This window comes from Seriola dumerili, unplaced genomic scaffold (assembly GCF_002260705.1).
Source record: "Seriola dumerili isolate Sdu_G_001 unplaced genomic scaffold, Sdu_1.0 BDQW01001888.1, whole genome shotgun sequence".
NCBI classification, from domain to species: domain Eukaryota; kingdom Metazoa; phylum Chordata; class Actinopteri; order Carangiformes; family Carangidae; genus Seriola; species Seriola dumerili.
This window is the reverse complement of record NW_019176143.1, coordinates 263,241-283,579: the sequence shown is the minus strand read 5'-3', so window position 1 is coordinate 283,579 and position 20,339 is coordinate 263,241. Positions and strand designations below refer to the sequence as shown.

General features: G+C 39.8%; 1 protein-coding gene across 1 annotated transcript in view; it reads left to right on the top strand.

Annotated features, from left to right (window-relative positions):
• The first annotated feature begins 3,059 nt into the window (after positions 1 to 3,059).
• Positions 3,060 to 20,339, top strand: part of LOC111239102 (Down syndrome cell adhesion molecule homolog) — a 98,264-nt gene continuing 80,984 nt past the window's right edge. The window contains exons 1-4 of the mRNA XM_022768893.1: positions 3,060 to 3,075; positions 3,404 to 3,433; positions 4,446 to 4,763; positions 5,544 to 5,690. Of these exons, the coding sequence (XP_022624614.1) occupies positions 3,060 to 3,075; positions 3,404 to 3,433; positions 4,446 to 4,763; positions 5,544 to 5,690 (511 nt within the window). The remainder of the gene's footprint in view (positions 3,076 to 3,403; positions 3,434 to 4,445; positions 4,764 to 5,543; positions 5,691 to 20,339) is intronic.

Below are 20,339 nucleotides of genomic sequence, written 5' to 3'. Positions count from 1 at the left end.
ATCAGCAGTCCACTCGATGTAAAAAAGGTCTAAATATTAAAAGTTATTATGCTTGTATACATTATACAGTTTCTTCCGTCAGCTGTATGAACCTTGGAAGACAATTATAATAATTGTATGCTAATTTACCAAAGTATTTCAGCCAAAACTATAAGAGTAAGTCCCAGAAAAGAACAGCATACATCTCAAAAAGAATGAATGGAAAAAATGATGCATTCTTGCTCTTTTGCTGGTCCCGAAACAGAAACGGTTTAAATGAAATAGCTTCTTTCCTTCTTCCCTTTCTCCCTGAAGATATCGCGTTGGTAAAAAAAAAAAAATCATAGTCAATTATAGATGCATATAATGCATTATTGAACAGTGTCATTTATTTCACCTTTACGGTTGAGCTCATGAAAAATTATGCCAATTACTGATTTCCTCTCGGGCAATGTAGTAAGTGGTTGGGCCCTGAGGCCGTTTGTTGGGGCATGACATGGTGCTCTTTGCGAGGTCTGAGGGGGTGATGTACCTGCGTCACTGGACCATTTGTGGTTGGGCTCCTGAGTTTAGTCAATTAGGAAAACGAATAGCGCAGTGATACGTACCCTTCCACCAGAGTCCATTTCTTTTTTTAATTAAATCAATCTCACTATCACTCAGCCAGTCTAAATTGAGTTGCTCTCACATACTTTTCATATGTGAAATAGACGAATATCAAAACAGCCATGACATAAATCCTAATCCAATTTCTCCGATGCTTGCACAGAATAGAAGCTTTCCAAGCAAGCACACACTTCTTTGATCTACCTCTCTCCAGACATTTTCTATTGTAGCTCTGTAACTTTCAAAGTATCAATTAACTAAGTACCCAAATTGTATTTTCTGCAAACTTTGATGTGTGCCAGTTTTTTCAGTCATTGCATTTTTATGTGTAATGAAGAAAATATTATTTTGTTTTCTTAATTCGCACAAATTACTCTTTGTCTGCTCCTTGTCACTAACCTTGAGCACTGTCCATGAACAGGTGGGTTTTTTGACATCCCCCCTGCCACCCCTGCCACCCCCCCCACTCCTTATGGCTCCAGTTTGTATTATCAACAGAGCACTGAGAAGATTGATACTCCCTGTGCCAGCTGGAAAAAAGAGAATGAATCAGAATTTAATATGACTTTGATGTATTATTTTCATCTTGGCCGGTGCCACAGACCCACTGAGAGTCCAGTATCCGCTATCCCACCACATTTTAAAAGATTCAAATAGCTTAAAACTTTTTGATGTAAGAGACTATACAGGAGTATACAATAGTTCCTCTGTTGGGAAAATACTGTCCCTTTCTAAATTTTATTTTACTCATACAAACAATCAGTATTTTGTAATTTAATAATATAAGAGCTAAAGAATTTTGGTGAAAGAATGTAATGTCATGAATCAATTTTTCACTAAATATGAAGCAACATCAGATTATTCGCAAATGCAATTTGACCACAAATTATTGTTTTAAATGTTTATGATTTTATTCACATAAACTTTATTACATATTGAAATTTATCAATCTGTAGTAGACAGAAAGCAGAGAGAAAGATTATGGAAAGCGGTGGTGACAAACAGACAATTTAATTTGTCAGGATGCATTGCTGCCTATTTCATTTTCCACGTGCAAGGACTTGAAAACATGCATGCTGTTCACAGTTTTATATCTAGTGACTGAGCCTCTAACATATGCACAAAAATATGTGCAGAAACAGAGGTGCATTGTTAGTCATCACCTTGTACAATTCACAGATGGAAGTAACAAACAGTTCTGTACAGCTGTGAGTCAGGAATGTGCATTGTTAGCATTTACAAATTAAATCAGCATACATATAGAAACACAGGGCATTGGCAGGTAAACAAATGATGGATTCAGTCATCAGACTGTCCCGCTATATTTGCCTCTTGTAGGCTGCCCAACAGGCTACATCCCAGCTATAATGTTGAAGATGGTTATATCCCAGTACCAAATTCTGTTTTCTAAAATATTCCCATATTGTATTATCTGTTCTTTCTAATTATCTTCCATAGAAGTACTGGCTGTACTTGTGATGATGATTATTTGTAGTGTTGATTGGACCTTCTACTAGCTACTCTTGGTGGCCATCCACATTTTTATGCTGGTTGAAACTCACCATATCAGTCAGACCTAGCACCTAGAAGCTCCCTGCAGCTGTTGACCATACTGTAGTTTCTGCAGGCTGTAGATGATGTGCTTGTTACATGCCAAGGAGGTTAAGTTTTCACCCATGCCTGTTTATTTGTCAGCAGGACTACGTAAAAAATACTGAACTGATTTGCACCGAATTTGGTGGAGGGGCATGTGCCAGAGAAGAACCCATTAAATTTGAGGGCATATTTCAGATCATTTACTTTGAATTAGATTTTTTTTTCTCTGAAGTCTGGTTTGGCGGAGGCCAAGGCCAATGTCAAACAACATAACATAAAATATACATAACAACATAAAAAAAAGAAATAGACTGTGAGTGCCCTTCTAGTTCTTCATTTTCTGCCATGTAATAGTTAAATAATAATGTACATCCCAGTCAAAGTGTAATTTATTAGGTTATAAGGAGACTAAAAAAAGCTGCATAAGTAAAGTTCCAGTGGAGTATGTTTCAAAATGATTGAGGGAAATGTCTGAAAATTACAATTTTATGACTGTATCAAAAAGATTTTGCAGTGTTCCAGTGTGCACCATTTACACAAAAAACACTTATTATAATTCCAAATTAAGTATAAGTAGTTATTTCATTTTAGAAAATGCATCATTAATGTGTTCTTTAATTTAGTGAGACATGCAGCTGTTTGCTAACAAAACGCTAAACTTCATCCCTTCCGGAAGCTGCAAGCTAGCTAGCTAAAAGAAAAAACTCAGTCAGTTGGCCCACTTCACTTTCGTGCTGTGTTAGAAAATCTAAGACATTTTACCCCAATAAATTAGTTTGTTGTGGAAAGGGTGATATAGGCAAGTCTGTGATAAATTCCTGACATTGAAAACACTATATAACTCTGTGTCACACAGTCAAAACTTTCATTATTAGATGATGTCACCATATACAGGTAAAGTTTCCCTCATGCTGTATACAGTTACATGTAACTGTGTTCTGTTGTATCTGTCGGGGCAGGATAGCTTACAGTATTACTTTCTCACTTGTATTTTATCATATCATACTGTATGTGGATATCTGCTAATTCCAATTGAGGAGTGAGGCACATAGAAATCTCTGATAACCATAAAGAATACAATATATGTTTTCATAGCTAGTTATTGGACTTGTACTCCTCTGCTTACCTTTTTAATGTGGATGAAAACCCTGCACAGTCAGTCCACATTATCTGCATTGGTAAAATAGATTTACCAGTGCATATGCTTGCTTCTGCAACACAGAGAGTGCAGAGCTGTTTGCATTTCAGAAAGGTTGCAAATGGCCAGCTCTCCAATATGTCGACAAATTCTTGTAGAAAAAAATGCTGCAGTATTGATCTTTAGTGTGCTAATCATTTTGAATGAGTATTCCTCATTTGTAACAACAAATGTGGATGTGCGAGTGTATGTACATGAGCAGGTCACTGGACTGTCTCATTGCTGGTTGAGAGCTGCTGGAGCAGAGAAACGCATGGAATCGTCTGCAATTTGAAACCTTGTTAGGAATTTATGAAGTGCTAAAATGTTTTCTCCCCAGGGAGGATCCAAGCCAGCTGCCAGTGCCACTGTAAGCCATTTAGTGCAGAGCCTCTGGGCTCGTCACCAGGCTGAGATAGCAAGCGAGATACACACTCACAAATACTGTATATACAATTATTCTTGCCTGAAATACAAAAATACAAACAGACTTGCTCTCATAAATACAGAACCTCAGATTGCAAACAGCTGCTGGCTTCTTCAGTCAGAAATCAAGCATCTGTAGATTACTTTGAAGCTAACTGTTCCAACACTGACATTTATTACCCTTTTCTCATCCTCCAGAGAATGCCACTGCACAAACTACATTTAACGTCACTCTCTTTACTGTGATGACTTAAATTTAAAATGGAATATGATCAAGGCAGCTGACCTTATTTCATAATTGATTGTAGTTTATGTTAATTTAATGTTCACAAAGTCCCAGGGATAGGAACATAGTGATGAATCCAAAACAAATGATCATGTCACATAAGTAGAAGTACTTACCGTGAATGATGTTCACGGAATATTAATTTGTGCTTTCCAATTTTTGCTATTTGAAATAAACATTTTCACACTCAAATATCAAACAGAGGGACAAAAAGTACATATTTTACAATCTGACATTTTTTATCATCTCAATGTCTCTTGTCAATGCCAATGAACAAATGCATAAACACAAGAACTTAGATAATACTACAGCATACTAAAAATTGTGCAAATCTATGGTTGTAAAAGCAAGCATCTTGTGTTGTCTCTCTTGCAGTTTTCAGTGAGGACCTACATTCCAGCTTATACTTTGTCAATGCATCTCTGCAAGAGGTAGTATTTGCCAGCACCACAGGGACCTCAGTGCCCTGTCCTGCTGGGGGTGCGCCGCCTGCCTCGCTGCGCTGGTATCTGGCTACCGGCGAGGAGATCTACGATGTCCCGGGCATCCGCCATGTCCACCCCAATGGAACCCTCCAGATCTTCAACTTCCTGCCATCCAGCTTCAGCAAGCTGATCCACGACAACACGTACTACTGCACTGCCGAAAACCCTTCTGGCAAGATTAGGAGTCAGGATGTCCACATCAAAGCTGGTGAGTCCACAGAGGAGAGCTTAGTGTAGCAGGAGTACTTCTAGTAATGGTAGCAGTGAGAGAAAAAGTAGTCGTACTAGCAGAGGATGTTCTGAGAGGAGCGAAAATTTTGTGTCATTTGCACCTGTTGAAGAAGATATGAAAATCATAGTTATAATAAAAGAAAGGGTAATTGTTGTAGTTGCAGCAACTGTACCAGTGGTGGTGCTTTTTGTAATAGCACAACAGGTAAAGTCAAACACTTGAAAGACAAATTAATGTGAGTGTATAAATGTGTGTAGTAAAAATGAATTTAGTGCAGGTTTCCAACATCTTCATTACCCTGTCATGTATCTTTGTCAAAGTGCAAAAGCTCAGAGTGATTGGAGCATGATTTCAGTTAGTGATTGGATATCTTGCACCAGATAAGTGATTGAAAAGATAAGCTGAACTAACCGCTCTTACTGTCTTCTTCATCATAGCAATGGTGGCCAATGTTTATTGGTATTGTAGTCTTAAGGCCAGTCCGCCACGCCAAAGTGATGCACAAGACATCATTTCTCTTAAACCAAGTTGAAATAATTAGATGCGGTGGTCAGAACAGAAACGTTAGCGTTGCATTATTGGGGTGAGCCTCATACTTCAGCAGGTTTGAAGTTTTACTAGAGGGGAGCTTGATCCTTGGGTCCAAATCTAGATACCCACCCTCTCCCCAAAAATGAAAAAGAAGAATACAAAAACACAACTGATTTCTTATGAATGAGACCTCTCATGTATTTATGCTTTTTCTCCTTTTGATAGTGTCACGGGAACCCTACACAGTCAGAGTGGCTGACCAGAAGGCTATGAGAGGCAGTGTAGCCGTCTTCAAGTGCATTATCCCTGCTTCTGTTGAGGCCTACGTCACTGTTGTATCATGGGAGAAAGACACCGTTTCACTCAGCTCAGGTAAGATGAGGAATGCATCAGAACTTTGTTCAGCTGGGCCCTTCAACACAGAGGTTTTAGTGCTTAAAAAATGTTTAAAAAACAGCAACATACAGTGAATAACCTGTTCAAAATCAGGACTAATGTGTAATATGTCAAGGTAAAATGCCAGTGTTAATGTTCAAATGATGGACAACATTTGTAACTTTGTTCAGTTATGAAAGATCACAAGTAAAGCCTTTTTTGTTGGCCACCCTTGCAATGACAAATTTGTGAGATTAAATGTTTGATGGAGAGAGAGAGAGAGAGAGAGAGAGAGAGAGAGAGAGAGAGAGAGAGAGAGGTGTGCTGCCATTTTTTTTTTGGCTGTTTATCTCAGCCCCCTCCCTGCTCTGCTCTGCTCCCTGCTCTTTGGACACTATGTTCTGTTTCACTGTGAGTCATCTTCTTACCTGTTTACTGTTGTAGTCTGCCATTACTGGGGCTCTGCAGCTCTGTACAGGCCTGTCCTCTCACTAGCCAGAGGATGTTGATAACTGTCACATTGAATCACCAAGCTTCTCTCTCCTATACGCACTCCACCTCAGCCAACTCCATTTTGAGTCCAGCAAGGGGTAAAGTGGAACAGTTTACATAGCATCATTGACCTAGTTACCCTCCTTGTCTGAATCCAGTGGCGCAGCATGATAACGCAAGACACCAGAATGTTCTGCGGGTTGGATTTTTACTCAAGTTAAATGGGATGCTTATCTCTTTGATTGCTCCATGTACTGCCCGCTGGCTGATTTTGCTTCATACTGAGGCGTTTAGGGACCTGTAAGTGAGCACTTGATGTCATTTGACTGAGGGCAGAATCTGGGACGGTGTTTTGGTGGCATTTTAAATGTGTCTGCTCAAGCATGAAGATGTGTCTTCTGATCCATGCCAGCGACTTATTTACTCGAGGTTACTCAAGTTACTCAGTGCGAGCTGCCAGTTGAAGACATTGCCTAATGTCACGGAGAGCGGGCGAATATGCAGCATGCAGATATGATTAGGTTCTGTAAATGAAATGAATCATGTAGACAAGACTCAGAGATAATGTTTATGTCAACTGTGGTTGAAAAAAAATGGTCCATCATGAGGATAAACTGCTTTAACTCCTCTACATCTCCGTCCGTCAGATGGTTGGTCAAGTTGGGCAAAATTTAAGCGATAGAGAGGGGATGTGTGTGCAAAAACAGCTTTTCATGTACATGTGCCATTCCTTTATATTGAAAAACCAGTCATTGCTAATCATTTCTTAAATCAGCTCTTGTTGTACTGCCTACAATGACGTCTTTCCTTTTTTTTCCCAGCAGGTCTGACAGCCTATAGAATATGCAGTGAAGTTTTGATGGATTATATTGTATGCTCTGTGTTCTTTTGAGTTCTTTCACAAGCATTCAAAGGAACAACGATATTGGATTGTCCGTGTTTACTCCAATAAGTATTGCAGCAGGCGAGTGCTGTCAAAAGCATGAGCACACGGTCAAAATCACTGCTGCTCCGTGATAAATATTTGATGGTAGATTGTGATGCATGAGCGGATTCACCTCGCACTGTTATGGAGAAGGTATGTTTACTCTAGGAGTGAGGGTTAGAAGGATGTGTGTGCGCGAGTGTGTTTGTGCATGTGTTTGTGCATGAGCGAAAAGCAAGAGAGACCATAAGGGCACCAACAGGGCTTGACAGTGGCAACTGGGTGCAGTTTGACCCAGCCTAGTTTTCCGACTTCTTCCCCACCCCCCTTTTTTCTGTTCTTTTTTTTTTTTTTTTCAATTTTTCATGAAAGAAGACTTGGTCTCAGTGGACACAAAATAAAGCTATCCCACAGCCACACTGAATTATTAATCTCAGGTTTTTGTTGGGAACGGTAACATCAAGCGCACTTCCCTACCCTTGCATTGTGCATCACAATGGGAGGAAGAACAGTCGAGGCTCAAGATATTACTCTTAGTCGAGACACAAAAAGACCAGGATGAGAGCACATTGGCAATTCTTGGTGAAAAAATTTGGGCTGATGATGTCACCTGATTGTTTTCCTAATACTGGTCAACATCCACAGTTTAGATTCCCTGAAACATCTAAACCACTACTGATTGTGTGTTGCCTGTGCTTGTTTAATATCGTGTGGTGCTTTTTAAGATCAGTAACTTGCATCTAGAGAAGAAAGTGGCTTAAATCATGGCCGCAAAATCTTTGAATATCTAGTGATCCACATTAGGGTCAAAAATAGATGCATAATTACAGACTAGGGCCTGTCTTAATTAATCAGCTGTGATTGAAAAGTTAATTACAATATGAATTACCTCTCAGAATGAGGACTGCTTAGTAGTCATTTGAAGCAGCCTGTTTTCAATGTGAATGAGCACGACGCAAGCTCACTGGGTCCTAATGTTGCCACTAACATACCATTAACCTGTCATGAATTTTAAAATGGATCTCGCAGCACGAGCTTTCAAATGCCCGGCTCCAATCGCCTCCTCGCTGCTTTTGATAAACAATTGACAGAGCTAATAGAGAGATGAAAGAGGTAAAAAAAAAAGAGAGAAAGAAAGTAGAGTGCGGAGGGGAGGAGTTGAGCTGTGTCCTACTGTGTTGCTGCCAGAATTTTATATGGTGGACCTTTATTTAATGCATATGTGTCACATGCACCTTTTTGTGTGTCAGTGCGCACACGTGTGTATCTGTTTAGTTGTATTTTTCTTTTACATGCTCCCATGTGTTTTCATGTCAAGTGGCCGCGCTTTTGAAAAGGGATGGGGCTGGGGTGTTTTTTTTTTTTTTTTTTTTTGTGTGTTTTTCCATCTCCTAAACTTTTTTGTCTCTCATCATTCATGACATGAGGGAGCGTAATGAGCTTGGCGGCCTTGGTTGCAGACAAGAGCTTCAGCAAAGCCAGTGCTCAGATATTGAATGAGCTGCGAACAACATGTTGTCACTGAGACCTTGCGCTCTCCTTTAAGATGCATGCATGTGTAAGTTGGACAATTAGAGCATGAATTCTGTGTTCGCTTGCAGTAACATTTGAGCAGTTTGAGTCCTCCTAACGTATGGTATTAGTTGTAACCTATCAGCTCAGGATTGGTGCAGATTATTTTCCTCTGTATCCAACGTGTAAAATTGTGTGTATACATCCTCCACACAGTGAGTTCTTGTTGACTTTTCTTATGTTTTACGGATATAGAAGCAACATTAGCGTAGAGTCAACACAATCTCTGTAGTTAATTACAGTGTACTCACAGTACCTCTCTCAGAGCTTTTTATGCACGTGTCAACATTTGCATCCATTTGAATCTTTTTCTGTAAGTGTAGGCAACTTGCAAATTTGAAGACCAATACCAAATGATTACAGATGGATTTGTGAGAGTAAAACTGAATGTGATTCTGTTCATCATCCAAACACATAGGTTCACTTAGGTTAGGGTTAGAGTAATACAGGGTGAGGTGTCATAATTACACACATTTTAGACACATTTTCTCAAAATTGAGCATCACTCATGATAAACACATCTAGACCTGGCATGTTCATGTGATTCATTCACTGTTTGAAAATTTGTTTCACACTTTTCTGGAACTGAAGTGATTGGTTAATTGATCTGTTACTTGATCAACAGATAATTCAACAGATTTTTAGGCAAAGATAGCAAAAAAACAAAACAAAACAAAAACAAAAAAAAACACTGGTTCCAGCATCTAAATGTGAATATCTGCTGGGATTCTATGTCTTCTATGATATTAAGTTGAATATCTGCAATTTGCTGCTATTCTATAGACCAAACAATTAAAAAAAAATCATCAATTGATCGATAATGAAAATAATTGCTTGTTGCAGCCCTACAGTTTTCATTCAGAGAGCCCACATTTGATCAATTTGTAGATTTCATATAACAAAAAGACCCATCTGGTCAAATGTAACTGCACCTAGGCTAAGGCAGCAGCACACCACCACCTTCATTCAGTTACTCATCCAGTGGGAAGCCTGACACGGCTACAGATAAGGAAGAGCAGGCCAGACAGGCAGCCTGTATAACGCCCCAGGAGAGGACAGGGAAAAGAGGGGAAAGGTGAGGAGAGGTGAGGTACGATGGGGAGAAAAAAGGAGAGAAGAAAAGAGGAATGGATGTAGAGAGGTCTCCTCTGTCTTGGAGAGATAGGGTTTCCTCCTTGGAACAAACATGCAGGCCTTTCATCTTTTCAGGCTGGAGATTAGACTAGAGATGGAGGATGGGAAGCTTTGTTCTGTCTTAAGACACTGGCTCAGTACGAGGCCAGTGGAGAGGGATGACTCCATAAGCCGTTCCTACTTCTTGGATGTGTCTCTATATTCCATGATCTTAACATGTATTACTTTTTTCCTAGGATTTGGGCAATATTATAAAGATTTTACCAAACTGGATGGCTTTATGACAATTTGGGATTTTTATATTGATATTTTTCATCCATACTTTCATTTGACAGGTATTAAATTTCTTTGTTTTAGAGATACAATGGCTCGTCGACTGACTGATAAGTCGATCCACAGAAAATTAACTATTTCAATAACCCAATAATATAGATATTTTTTTTTTGCAGATTAATAGATGGTGAAGACAATCGTTGTTTGCAGCCCTAGTTTGTTAAGCCAAAAATACCCTTTCAGTTGATATTATATATGAGCAATTTCTCAATGGTTTTTCCAGAGAAGGTATTAAGTCATAATATATATTGATATGTGATAAAAAATGACATATAACGTGATATTTGATTTTATCCATACTGGCCACTCCTAGTTGGACTTAACTCACACTAATTGAAAAGAGGGCAATTACATAGGATATCTGTGTCGTAATATATGTTTACCAACAGTGTCAGATTCTGACATTGTTTATGTTTGACTTATACTGGAGACAATAGAGAGGCTCCTCTTCCCCCATCCCTCTTCTTCTTAACTTTATTTTCTTTCATATTTTCCCTCATTCTCTTCCCTTCTCTTCTCTTCTCTTCTCCATCCTCCACTCCTCCTCCACTATCGGCCTTCTCTCCTCCTCTCATCTCATTGCATAACCTGCTTGGCACAGCGCCCCAGTCAATTTCCTCCTGCATGGAAAATGCTGTTTTTTTTATTTGCTTTATGCAAATAAGTCCATCCAATACTCATGGCATCAGTAAAAAAATCTCTAGTTACATTTTTCAGTCACATTCACGTCGGCCGCCTCCCAACTGTGCGTTTAGCATTTAAGTGATGAAAGTGCCTCAGCACTCTTGCATTCTACTCACTCCTCTCTCATGGGTTCTTGTGAGTGCTTATAGAGGCTAATTAAACAGTTTGCTTGCTAATAGAATCACAGTCTTAACCAGCCACCAGCTCAGTCGCTGGAATGTTAAGGATGTCTTCAAAGGGGCCACTGTAGCTGTTTGGTTTACAGGATCAATGCTCAGCAGGAATTTATCATGCCAGTGATGTGCCACCACCTCCATTTTTCACTGAGATTGACAGTGAGGGCACTGAGAGGCAGGCGGAGACGCGGCTGTAAATTCAACACACCCAAAGTCAGGCCAACCTTGAAAAGAGGGCACTGTTGTAGAAATGAGCTTGGGAGGAAAGAAGATGCAAAGAAATGTAGAGGAAAAGAGGACAGATTAGAGGAAAGGAAGTGAGAAGAGAGTTGGGGAAACAAGAGAGGAGGTTAAGGAGGAGATTTGAAAAGGTAGAGAGGAGGAGAGTGGGCGAGGCTTTTTCTTTGGTAAACAAGGGACTGCATCACATTAGATACACAATCTTTTCCCTCTGTCTTCTTCTTTTTCTTCCCTTCACACTTTCCCTTCTCATTCTCTCTTCCTTCAGTCTGCCTCTCTTTCTCAATCTCCATCTCTCTCCAGTTTTCTGTTTTTCTCACACAAACATGGTGTGTTGATCTTGTTGTTAGGGGGCTGGAAAATGGGTCACGGCTCAAGCAGGAGTGCATGATCCCTGCATGTAGGCACATAGCAATTCAGAGGAAGCTCTAGATATTAACATGTATGTGTGCATGTACATGCGTGCAAATATACCGTACATGTATGCATCTGAGTTTGTGTTTGTGGGTGCATTGATGTGTTTTTTGGGGGGTTTTTTTGCATGCTACTCCACCCATCCTGCAGTGAAATCCTATGAAAACAACACAGCCTATCATTTTGGTCCCCCCTCCTCCCACACAGATCAGCAGTTAGTGAAATGCTGACCCTTGTCTTTCACTGCACCCCTTTTCCCAGTCCACTCACACACAGCTGCCTGAAAGCTAAGTGAGAAGGGATGCTTATTGTTTGCATAGTATGTGCATTTGTAAGGGTGCTGTTACTGTGCTTTTATTTCTCATTTAAATGTACAGTCATCGTCTGTACATGTGAGTGAAAGTGTGTGCATGGTGTGATGCTGTCAAGTAGGAAGTGTTTGGGGTTGGGGGCGGGGGGCACTATCCTGAAAGAAATTTGAAAAAAAAAAAAAAAAAGAGCAAAGAAGAAAAAAAATCAATAGTTGTGTGCATTAATCACGCTGCTGCCACAGAGAATTATGGGAACATGAGCTGAAGGATGCATTTTGTGCATTTGCAACATATGAGTGCTGTGTGAAGGGGAGTTTGGGGAATTGGAAGAGGACGAGACAAGACCCTTTTAGTAAGAAGTGAGGTTAGAGCAGAGATAGTTGGGGGTTGTTTTCTTCATGTATTGTGTGCTCGGTGTGTCTCTCCGTTACGTTTTGTAGAAGACTTAACCCACTGTCTTTTGTAAAGCTCGCTTTAGGACTGCATTCATTCAGTGTTATTTTGAAAGCTTTGATGTTACAGCTTTTTAAATAGCTGTGATTACATTTTTATTTTAAAGCTTTGATAATATGTTGTGTTTTCGGAATGGTGTGGCTCACATTTATAGTCTTTTTACATTTGTTTCACATCTTCCCTCAGCTATGAGGATTGCCATTTTGAAAGTAGAAAACCGAGAACTCCTCTGACTTTCTGTTTGAGCTGGTGGTGTTTGAAGTCTCCATCTTAGCTGTGGTGAAAGCTTGAGGACGTGATACATATTTGATAAGGATCAATAGCAGGGCTACTGAGACAGAGATGGAGGGAAATCGATCTTGGACTGGGCTTCCCAAAAGCATCTTAAACCTAAGGTCATCTTTGGAACGTCCTTCTGGCTCAGACTTGTAATTTGTGCTGAAATACAATGCAAACAATACAAATTTTAATTCTTGCTTACTTTCACATTCTCTTTCATGATACATCTGTACAAGAACTGAGTGAAGTGGAAACACCAGCAGAAGGGTTGTTCTCCGTTCTCAAATTTACTGTATGTTTTATCTAAGGTTTATGTATTATATTAAGCCATCTACTGACATCCCAATCACTGTGCACATAAAACAATAAAGCAATCTGTTTAGTGACGGGAGACTGAACAGCAGACAACATTTTGGCACGGTGGCTGTGATTCCCAGCTGATACTCCATACGGATAGACAAAATCAACAACTGGTGAAGCGGGCACTCTTCCATCAGTGTTTACTAATAAACAGTAGCAATATGGCAGCCATTAGGCTGTTTAGGCAGGGAATGATTAGGGTGTTGATGGCTGGGCGCATTGGGAGACCGAACATGCTCTCATCTTTAATAGGCAATTTGGCTTTCTGTGATGGGGATGTCCCTTTGTTTTCAACTTGGATTGAAGACAGAAGCTTAAATCAGCACTGTTTTGGTAGAGTGTGCTGTCGTTATAGTGCAAGAGTCTGGTTTACAGTAATGCCCTAAGTCTTTTTTATACTTCATGAATCATGCAGTTGTTCCGCGTATGAAATCCATTCAAACTAAGTGTAGTATATCTAGACCACATTCAGTTTTACTTTATTGTGGATCTTACACAGTTTGTTATGGAATCATGAAATTGCAGGAATATACATTTATAGACAGTGTAATACAGTAATAGGTTAATAAAATGATTTTTAAATAAAAAAGTTAGTGTGTGTGTGTGTTTGTGTAGTTGAGTGAAGCTCAGTTAGTGGAACGGGTCCATCCTGCCAGAGCTTATGGATTACTGTAGAACAACACTGTTGAAAATGGACTGGAGCCGGGCCAGAACTAGCCTGGCGTCGGGCCAAGACACAGATTAGTAATAAGCATGGTGTGAGCTAATTACAGCCGGAACAAGCAATTAATTTCTGTTTATAAACTCTCCTGGATGTGGGCTGTTGGATGACTGTGGATGTGTAGGTGCAAACTCCCTGTGACCATGTATGTGTGTGCGTGTGCCAGTGACAGGTGGCATGGTTCATGGAGGAACCTGCCCATATGTTCCCAGCTGAAGCGCTGGGGGAAATGGAGACAAATTGGTGTGCTCAATCGCATCCTATAATGCAACAGTGTCTGATCCCATCTTAAAAGTGACTGATTAGAGTAAAAAAGGCACTTAATAACTCAAATCACTCTGCTGACCTAATACGGATTTTTCACTCCATTTTTTCCCCATCCAATCAAGGATTAATACATGGTCTTATTCTTCTCCCAGGGTGGTAAAATACAGTAAATCACATTGAGCCTCTTTAAACTTTCACACAGAGCCTTGGTGCCTGTGGCCCCATGCTGGGTATCTGTAACACTGATTAGACATGATCATGGTTATAAAGCATCTGCTGGACACTAGTCAGAAGGAGAGATCTGACCGAGTGCTTTTTACCACAAAACCCTTAATGCATCTATACATTATAAATTTGTCTCAGAACCTTAAAATGGGACATCCATTGATTTTACACAATAATGTTCAGTGAAAATCATGTGTCATATCTTCTTCTTCGTTTGTGTGAAATAAATGATCTTGGTTTTTACCAGAAAGCCTGTGTAACAAACTGGGAGTGCAGAGTTTGAAAGACATAGGCATTGACCAGGCAGGCATTGACCAGTGAAAGATGTTATTGTGTTGCATCATGGGAAATGTAGGATCCTGAGTTTTTGGGGCTTGACCCATTCTTGAGATTAATAGTCAAGAGCACTCAGCCTCTGCTGCTTTGAGTTTGACCATTAGATTTTAAAAAGTCTTCTGGGTGTGAACCATTAGTTCATCTGTATAAAGATGAGCTCTTGTTGGTGATATTACCACTTTAAGTACATGACTATTTCCTTTCAACAGTACAGGTTGGTTTTCTATGTTAAAACCACTGTATCCAAAACCACAGGTCTGTGTAAGGTGGTTGAAATCATTATCACAAGAGTATTTTCCTATTTTGATATATACTGAGTAAATGTAAGCATGATTGCAAATTAAATCATCAAAAATATTAAAGCACTGCACACTCACACTGCATCATATCAGTTTCAGTTGACTTCCCATGTGATTTTGACAAACCGCTCTCCAGATTGAATCCCTCAGTAGCAAATGACCAGCTGACTTCACTGCAAGGTGACCCTCAATCTTTTTTCTTGATGTATGAGGCATCAAGCATCATTATTTTTCTTCAAGGCTCGTTTTCTCTCCTCTTGCCTCTTCTTTGGCATGAGCCTTGAGAACACACTCAGACACACACACAGACAAAAACACACACACACACTGAGTATACTTGCAGCCTGTCTTTGACCTCACCTTGCCATTGTACAGCCAACAACTAAAGATCCAAACAACACCCAAACTCCCTGCAGGCTGCTGCTAAGTGGCTGTGGTGAAAACAAGGGAGCTGGATGGGCGACAGGCAGTCAGTTCCTGTCATAACCTCACTGTCTGTTAGATGATCAGAGCTGTGTGTTCATGTGAGTGTGTGTGTGTGTGTGTTCAAAGCCAGCCTAAGCTATATATTTGATATATTTATGATTACATTATTATACTGTTATTACAATGAACGTATAATTTAAAACTACATCCTGCTTCCTGTCTATGATTGATTCTTAAGTGTAAGTGGGATGCGTCATGAACATTAAAGGTGGCGCGATGTGGCCGGTCGAGCTCTCATTTGCGGCAGTGACGTCACGAGGTGACAACCGCGAGCATAGTGGCCTTTTTGACAGACGCAGCCTGCAATCTTCACATCAGCGTAGGAGTTGAGCAAGCCAATCAGAGCCGAGCGCCCATCGCCGCACACGCTTATCACCTGCATACAGCTGCTGTTGCCCCTCTGAGGGAGCGAGTGAAGAGGGTGGAGAGAAAGGAAAGAAAGAGCACGGATGAATGGTGTGCCCGAGACAGAGGGTGATTTGTGTTTGTGTCGTAGCACATTCATGCCTGCATCTTTCTTTCATACGGTTTCAGAGTTGCACGTTTGAAGACGTATTTTTCTGGTAACTATAATCCACATCTGTCATTTAAGTTCGAATGAAAAGAAAAATCACTGTGTTTGTTCTGATTAGTGCTGCATCAGCCCGGCAATAGTTAAAATGTGATTCAGAATGGAAATGTGCTTTGTAGCCCTTGTGAAATGAGAAGGGAGAGATAGAGAGGGAGAGATAAGCTCAATCTGAATTGATTTTCCTGTTACTTTCTGCTGTACTTGAGTTTCCATAGCAACGTGGTCAGGTTCCCTCGGCCTCCTAGGGCAAGTGTAATTGTTGTCTGGTTCTCCCAGCCAAACTCTCCATTTCTCTTTCTTTCTCTCCTTTCCTTCCTCTGTCTATTTTCTCTTAACAATGGAAATATGGTGTCGATGAGATTCTTCTTGGACTTTTCTGCAGTTGGCTGAGATAGTATTAAGCAGTATCACCAACTAGCCAAATCAAAAAGCACAGCAGACCTTCATGTGTACCTCAAATGGGCTTTGCATGTTGATTGCCAACATAAAGTTATGTTTATCCAACCAATGTGGCTGAAAATTATGTTTTGATTATTGGAACAGTAGCTTTGTTTTTCTCATTCAAGGATTTTTTTTTTTAATTTTCAAATAAATCTGTTATTTTCACAATCAATAAATTAATTATTTGGTCTATATAATAGGCCAAAGCCCAGAGAGACATATTCAAATATTGTTTCATCAAACCAACCATGCAAAACCCAAAGATATCCAGTTTACTATAATTTAAGAGAAGATAATATGCTCCTGTTGTTTTATGGTGCTTGTGATTTATTACTATATCTACAGTGTTAGTGAGTGCATTACAGTTTTAGCCATATGCAAAAAAAAAAAAAAATCATTGCTGTCACAAAATAAAATGCTGCTGTTGTCCAAGAATGATTATCACAGCACAAGATCTGCTGAATCACGTGAAACTACCACACTCTCATAAAGTGCCATGCACATATTGCCTCAGCACAAGGCAAATCTAAATGAGCAAATGTACAGCATAATAAGGGAGGGTTTGACAATATTTAGTTCAGGATCTGAAAAATGTTCTTAGGCACATGATCTTTTCAGAAGTCACAGACAGAGCTTATCAGATCAAGGATAATGATACGGCAGAAATCTGTTTTAGTTTTAATAAAACTGTATTGCAGAAGTTTGGAGATAATCAATGAAAAAGCGCTGTGTCACAACTTTTGCAGGGATTTGATCGTAAGCACAAAATGTGTGCAGAAGAACAGATTTTAAATGAGGCCTCCTGGCTGACACGGAGACAGAGAAAGGAAGAGAGGACAAGAAGGCTAGAATAATCCTAAATTGAGTTTGCTGCACATACAAAGATGTCTTTTTTTTTTTTATCTGAATTAGATATTACCAGCTCTCTCTCTCTCTCTGACTCCAGTGATACACTGCTGTGCACATAACAAGGCATTCACAGCTGTTTGGAGCCTAATGGCTCAAAGAGGCCTTGCCTGCTCAGCAAGAAGAGATGGAATGCATCTTGGGTCTGCTGATCTAGAAACATTTACATTATGGCTTTCAGGTCATTACAGAAAAAAATGGTCAAAAGGATCCAGGTGAGAGAGCCTAGATCAGCACTATGACCCTGAGTAATGTACAGTAGATTAGAAACAAAGGACTAAGGAATATCTGAGAGAGACAGAAAAAGTTTTGTATTAAAAGATACCAAAATACACTTGTTGATATCAAGATGGAACTAGAATATTTGAGAACTTAAAATAATTCTTCGTTTGTAAAGCAAATATTGCAACATGTCGCTGTTTTTAAGACTGTGTAAAAACCCGAGTGGATATTTTTACATGGATATTGTTCTACTGTTGCACTTGTGGTGCATTGCTTTGGATCAGGATGTCAGTTAGCTGCCTAAAATGTAAAATGTAAATGTATTCTGTGCTGTATTTCAAGTAAGCTCCTGTATCTGTGATAGCCTTGGACCTGTCCCAATCTGCTCTGTGTTTTCTTGCTCCAGATCAATGCTAATTAATACACATCTCCCTCAGGGCCAGTGGGGAGGCCGCACAGAGAATCAGAAAGCGCCATCATAGGCTATGCTTGACCTGGACCATATATAGGAAAGAAACCTTCAGAAATTTTTATATGCAGGCAGTAGTTGGAGCTTCACCTCACATATTTCCCACGGCACTGTTGCTTTGAGGTATCAGTCATAAACTAAGGCTCATTCATGGACGCTAAGTGGATAATCTGTCTTTGTCCAATGGTGTTCTTGCATGCTAATTGGTTAGCTGGTGGGAGCGCCCTGTCTAATCATGTGCTTTAATGCAAATCCAGTTCAGATGAAGTTCAGCCATCCTCTTGTTTCAGCAGCCATTTTCCAATAAAACAAACACCTGAATGCAGAGGTGCAGACATACTGTACAGCTGTCACCACCTCTGCATTCAGGTGGATGATGCAGAATGGCTGAGCCTATACATTGCGTACAGTATAAATGTGGGAGACCTGCTGGTTTGGTACTTGTTTTGTTTACTCTCCTGTTTCTCGTTCTCCTCTTTCCTCTCCATCTCCCTCTGAAATGCACTGTTGAAACAAGTGAGAAAAAAAAAAGAAAATGGGAGACATGTTTTTGTGCATGCCTGGCGGACAGATAGGCGCTGCATAACTAGCAGTTTCCTCTGAAGTAGGGAGAAATCTATTTGCTTGTAGAAGCTGCTTGCATAATCCTTTAGTTACACTTGCCAGCTGTGAGCAAAGATACGGCGCTGTGGGATTTGGCATGAATATCATTGGGAGGACAAAGAAATGAAACTGATAAGTGTTTGTGCACAGGGTCCTTTGCATAATCCAGGATAACCCATAATCTGAGTTCTTTAAAATCATGCCCAAATAGATGTGGTGAGAAGCCATTAATGAGAACATACTGTTTGGAAAATTTGGTCTGTCCAAAAATAACTCAAGCATTTGAGCTACTCTGAAATCAGAGATCAGCCCTGATTTGCTTTTCGATTTTTTTTTTTACCATCAAATTTTGACTTAAAGATTTGCTGCCAAACAATTGATAGAGAATTTAATTTCACAGAAAAGCCTTTACTGAGAAATGTACTATAGGTATTCTCATGGCCATACTTTGTGTGTCACATTTCCATATGTGCAGTGCAGTCTGGCCTTGTTTTGCTTGACACCCATATGAAAGGATTTTATTCTTCCTGAAACACCTCCCTCCCACTCTCCCTCTCTCTCTCTCTCCCTCTCTCTCTCCCTCTCCCTCTCTCTCAGCTGCATATCCTTCTTTCCTTCTCCCTCAGTCAACAGTGTGCACTGCAATAAAGAGAAAGCACATCACTCAACAGCTTTCAATACATCTGTCCTTTCTCTCCCCACCTCTCAGTGTGTTTGTTTGCTCAGCCTCCTCTGCCCTGGTGCCTGCATTTTATACTTCTCTCAATGTGTTATCGGATGGTAATAGATAGCTGCTGAAAGCTAGCGTGAAATACCAGCATACTACGGTGTGTGGACCCCATATCGTATAATACACTGAGTTGTCATGTCCCCAAATCCAAAGAATGTAATAAAACAATTTCAAGTATGAAATATTCACATATATTTACAGTTCAAAATTTAGATCCATCACATTCCTAAAAGCTCAACATAATAACGAATAAACAACATATTAGTAACAGGAGGTGAAAGTAAAATGATAGGTGCCACACTTTTACCTAAAGTGGAAGAGTTTAAGAACAGTAAGGCCTAGATATTTAAAAAAGAATTCAAGTCCATCTCGCAGTGTATTCTGACTTTGACTGACTCTGACTCTGCCTAGGCCTCAAGCCATTTGTTCCTACAGAAGATATAAATCTTTAAAACTGGTTGCAAATATATAGTTTTGTTTATTTCTTATTTTTAAAGGCTAAATAATTTAATAACATTTTAGCGAACAGTAGCAAATAGTTCTTTTGTTGGGGACTATATTCTGTGGAATAACACAACTAGTTTGTTGCACTAGTGTACTAGTGTTTACAGCAGCAGGGCGGTGTATGTGGGAGTTACTTTAAATAGTTTTTGGACAAAAAATGAGCTTCATGGCACAGAGGAATAAGAAACATCAGGTTTCAGTGTTTTCATGGGATTTGTTGTTTAAGTCAAACACTGTTACTTCCAAATTTGCTCAGCCAGTAACTGTAATTGCAGTTGTCCTTACTGTAACTAATAACAAATTGTCCATTTGAATAGAGACTCTGTAAATCAAAGCAACTTTCAAGTCTTGACGTTTTTTGCTCAAAGACAGGATCCACCCATGCAGATGGCCTTAGTTTTCTTCACTTTTACAACATGGCTGCCGTGGTTGTCTTTGGCCTATGTTTACAGCATGTCCCTCATGCCCACATAACATTAACATTTCATTTTGC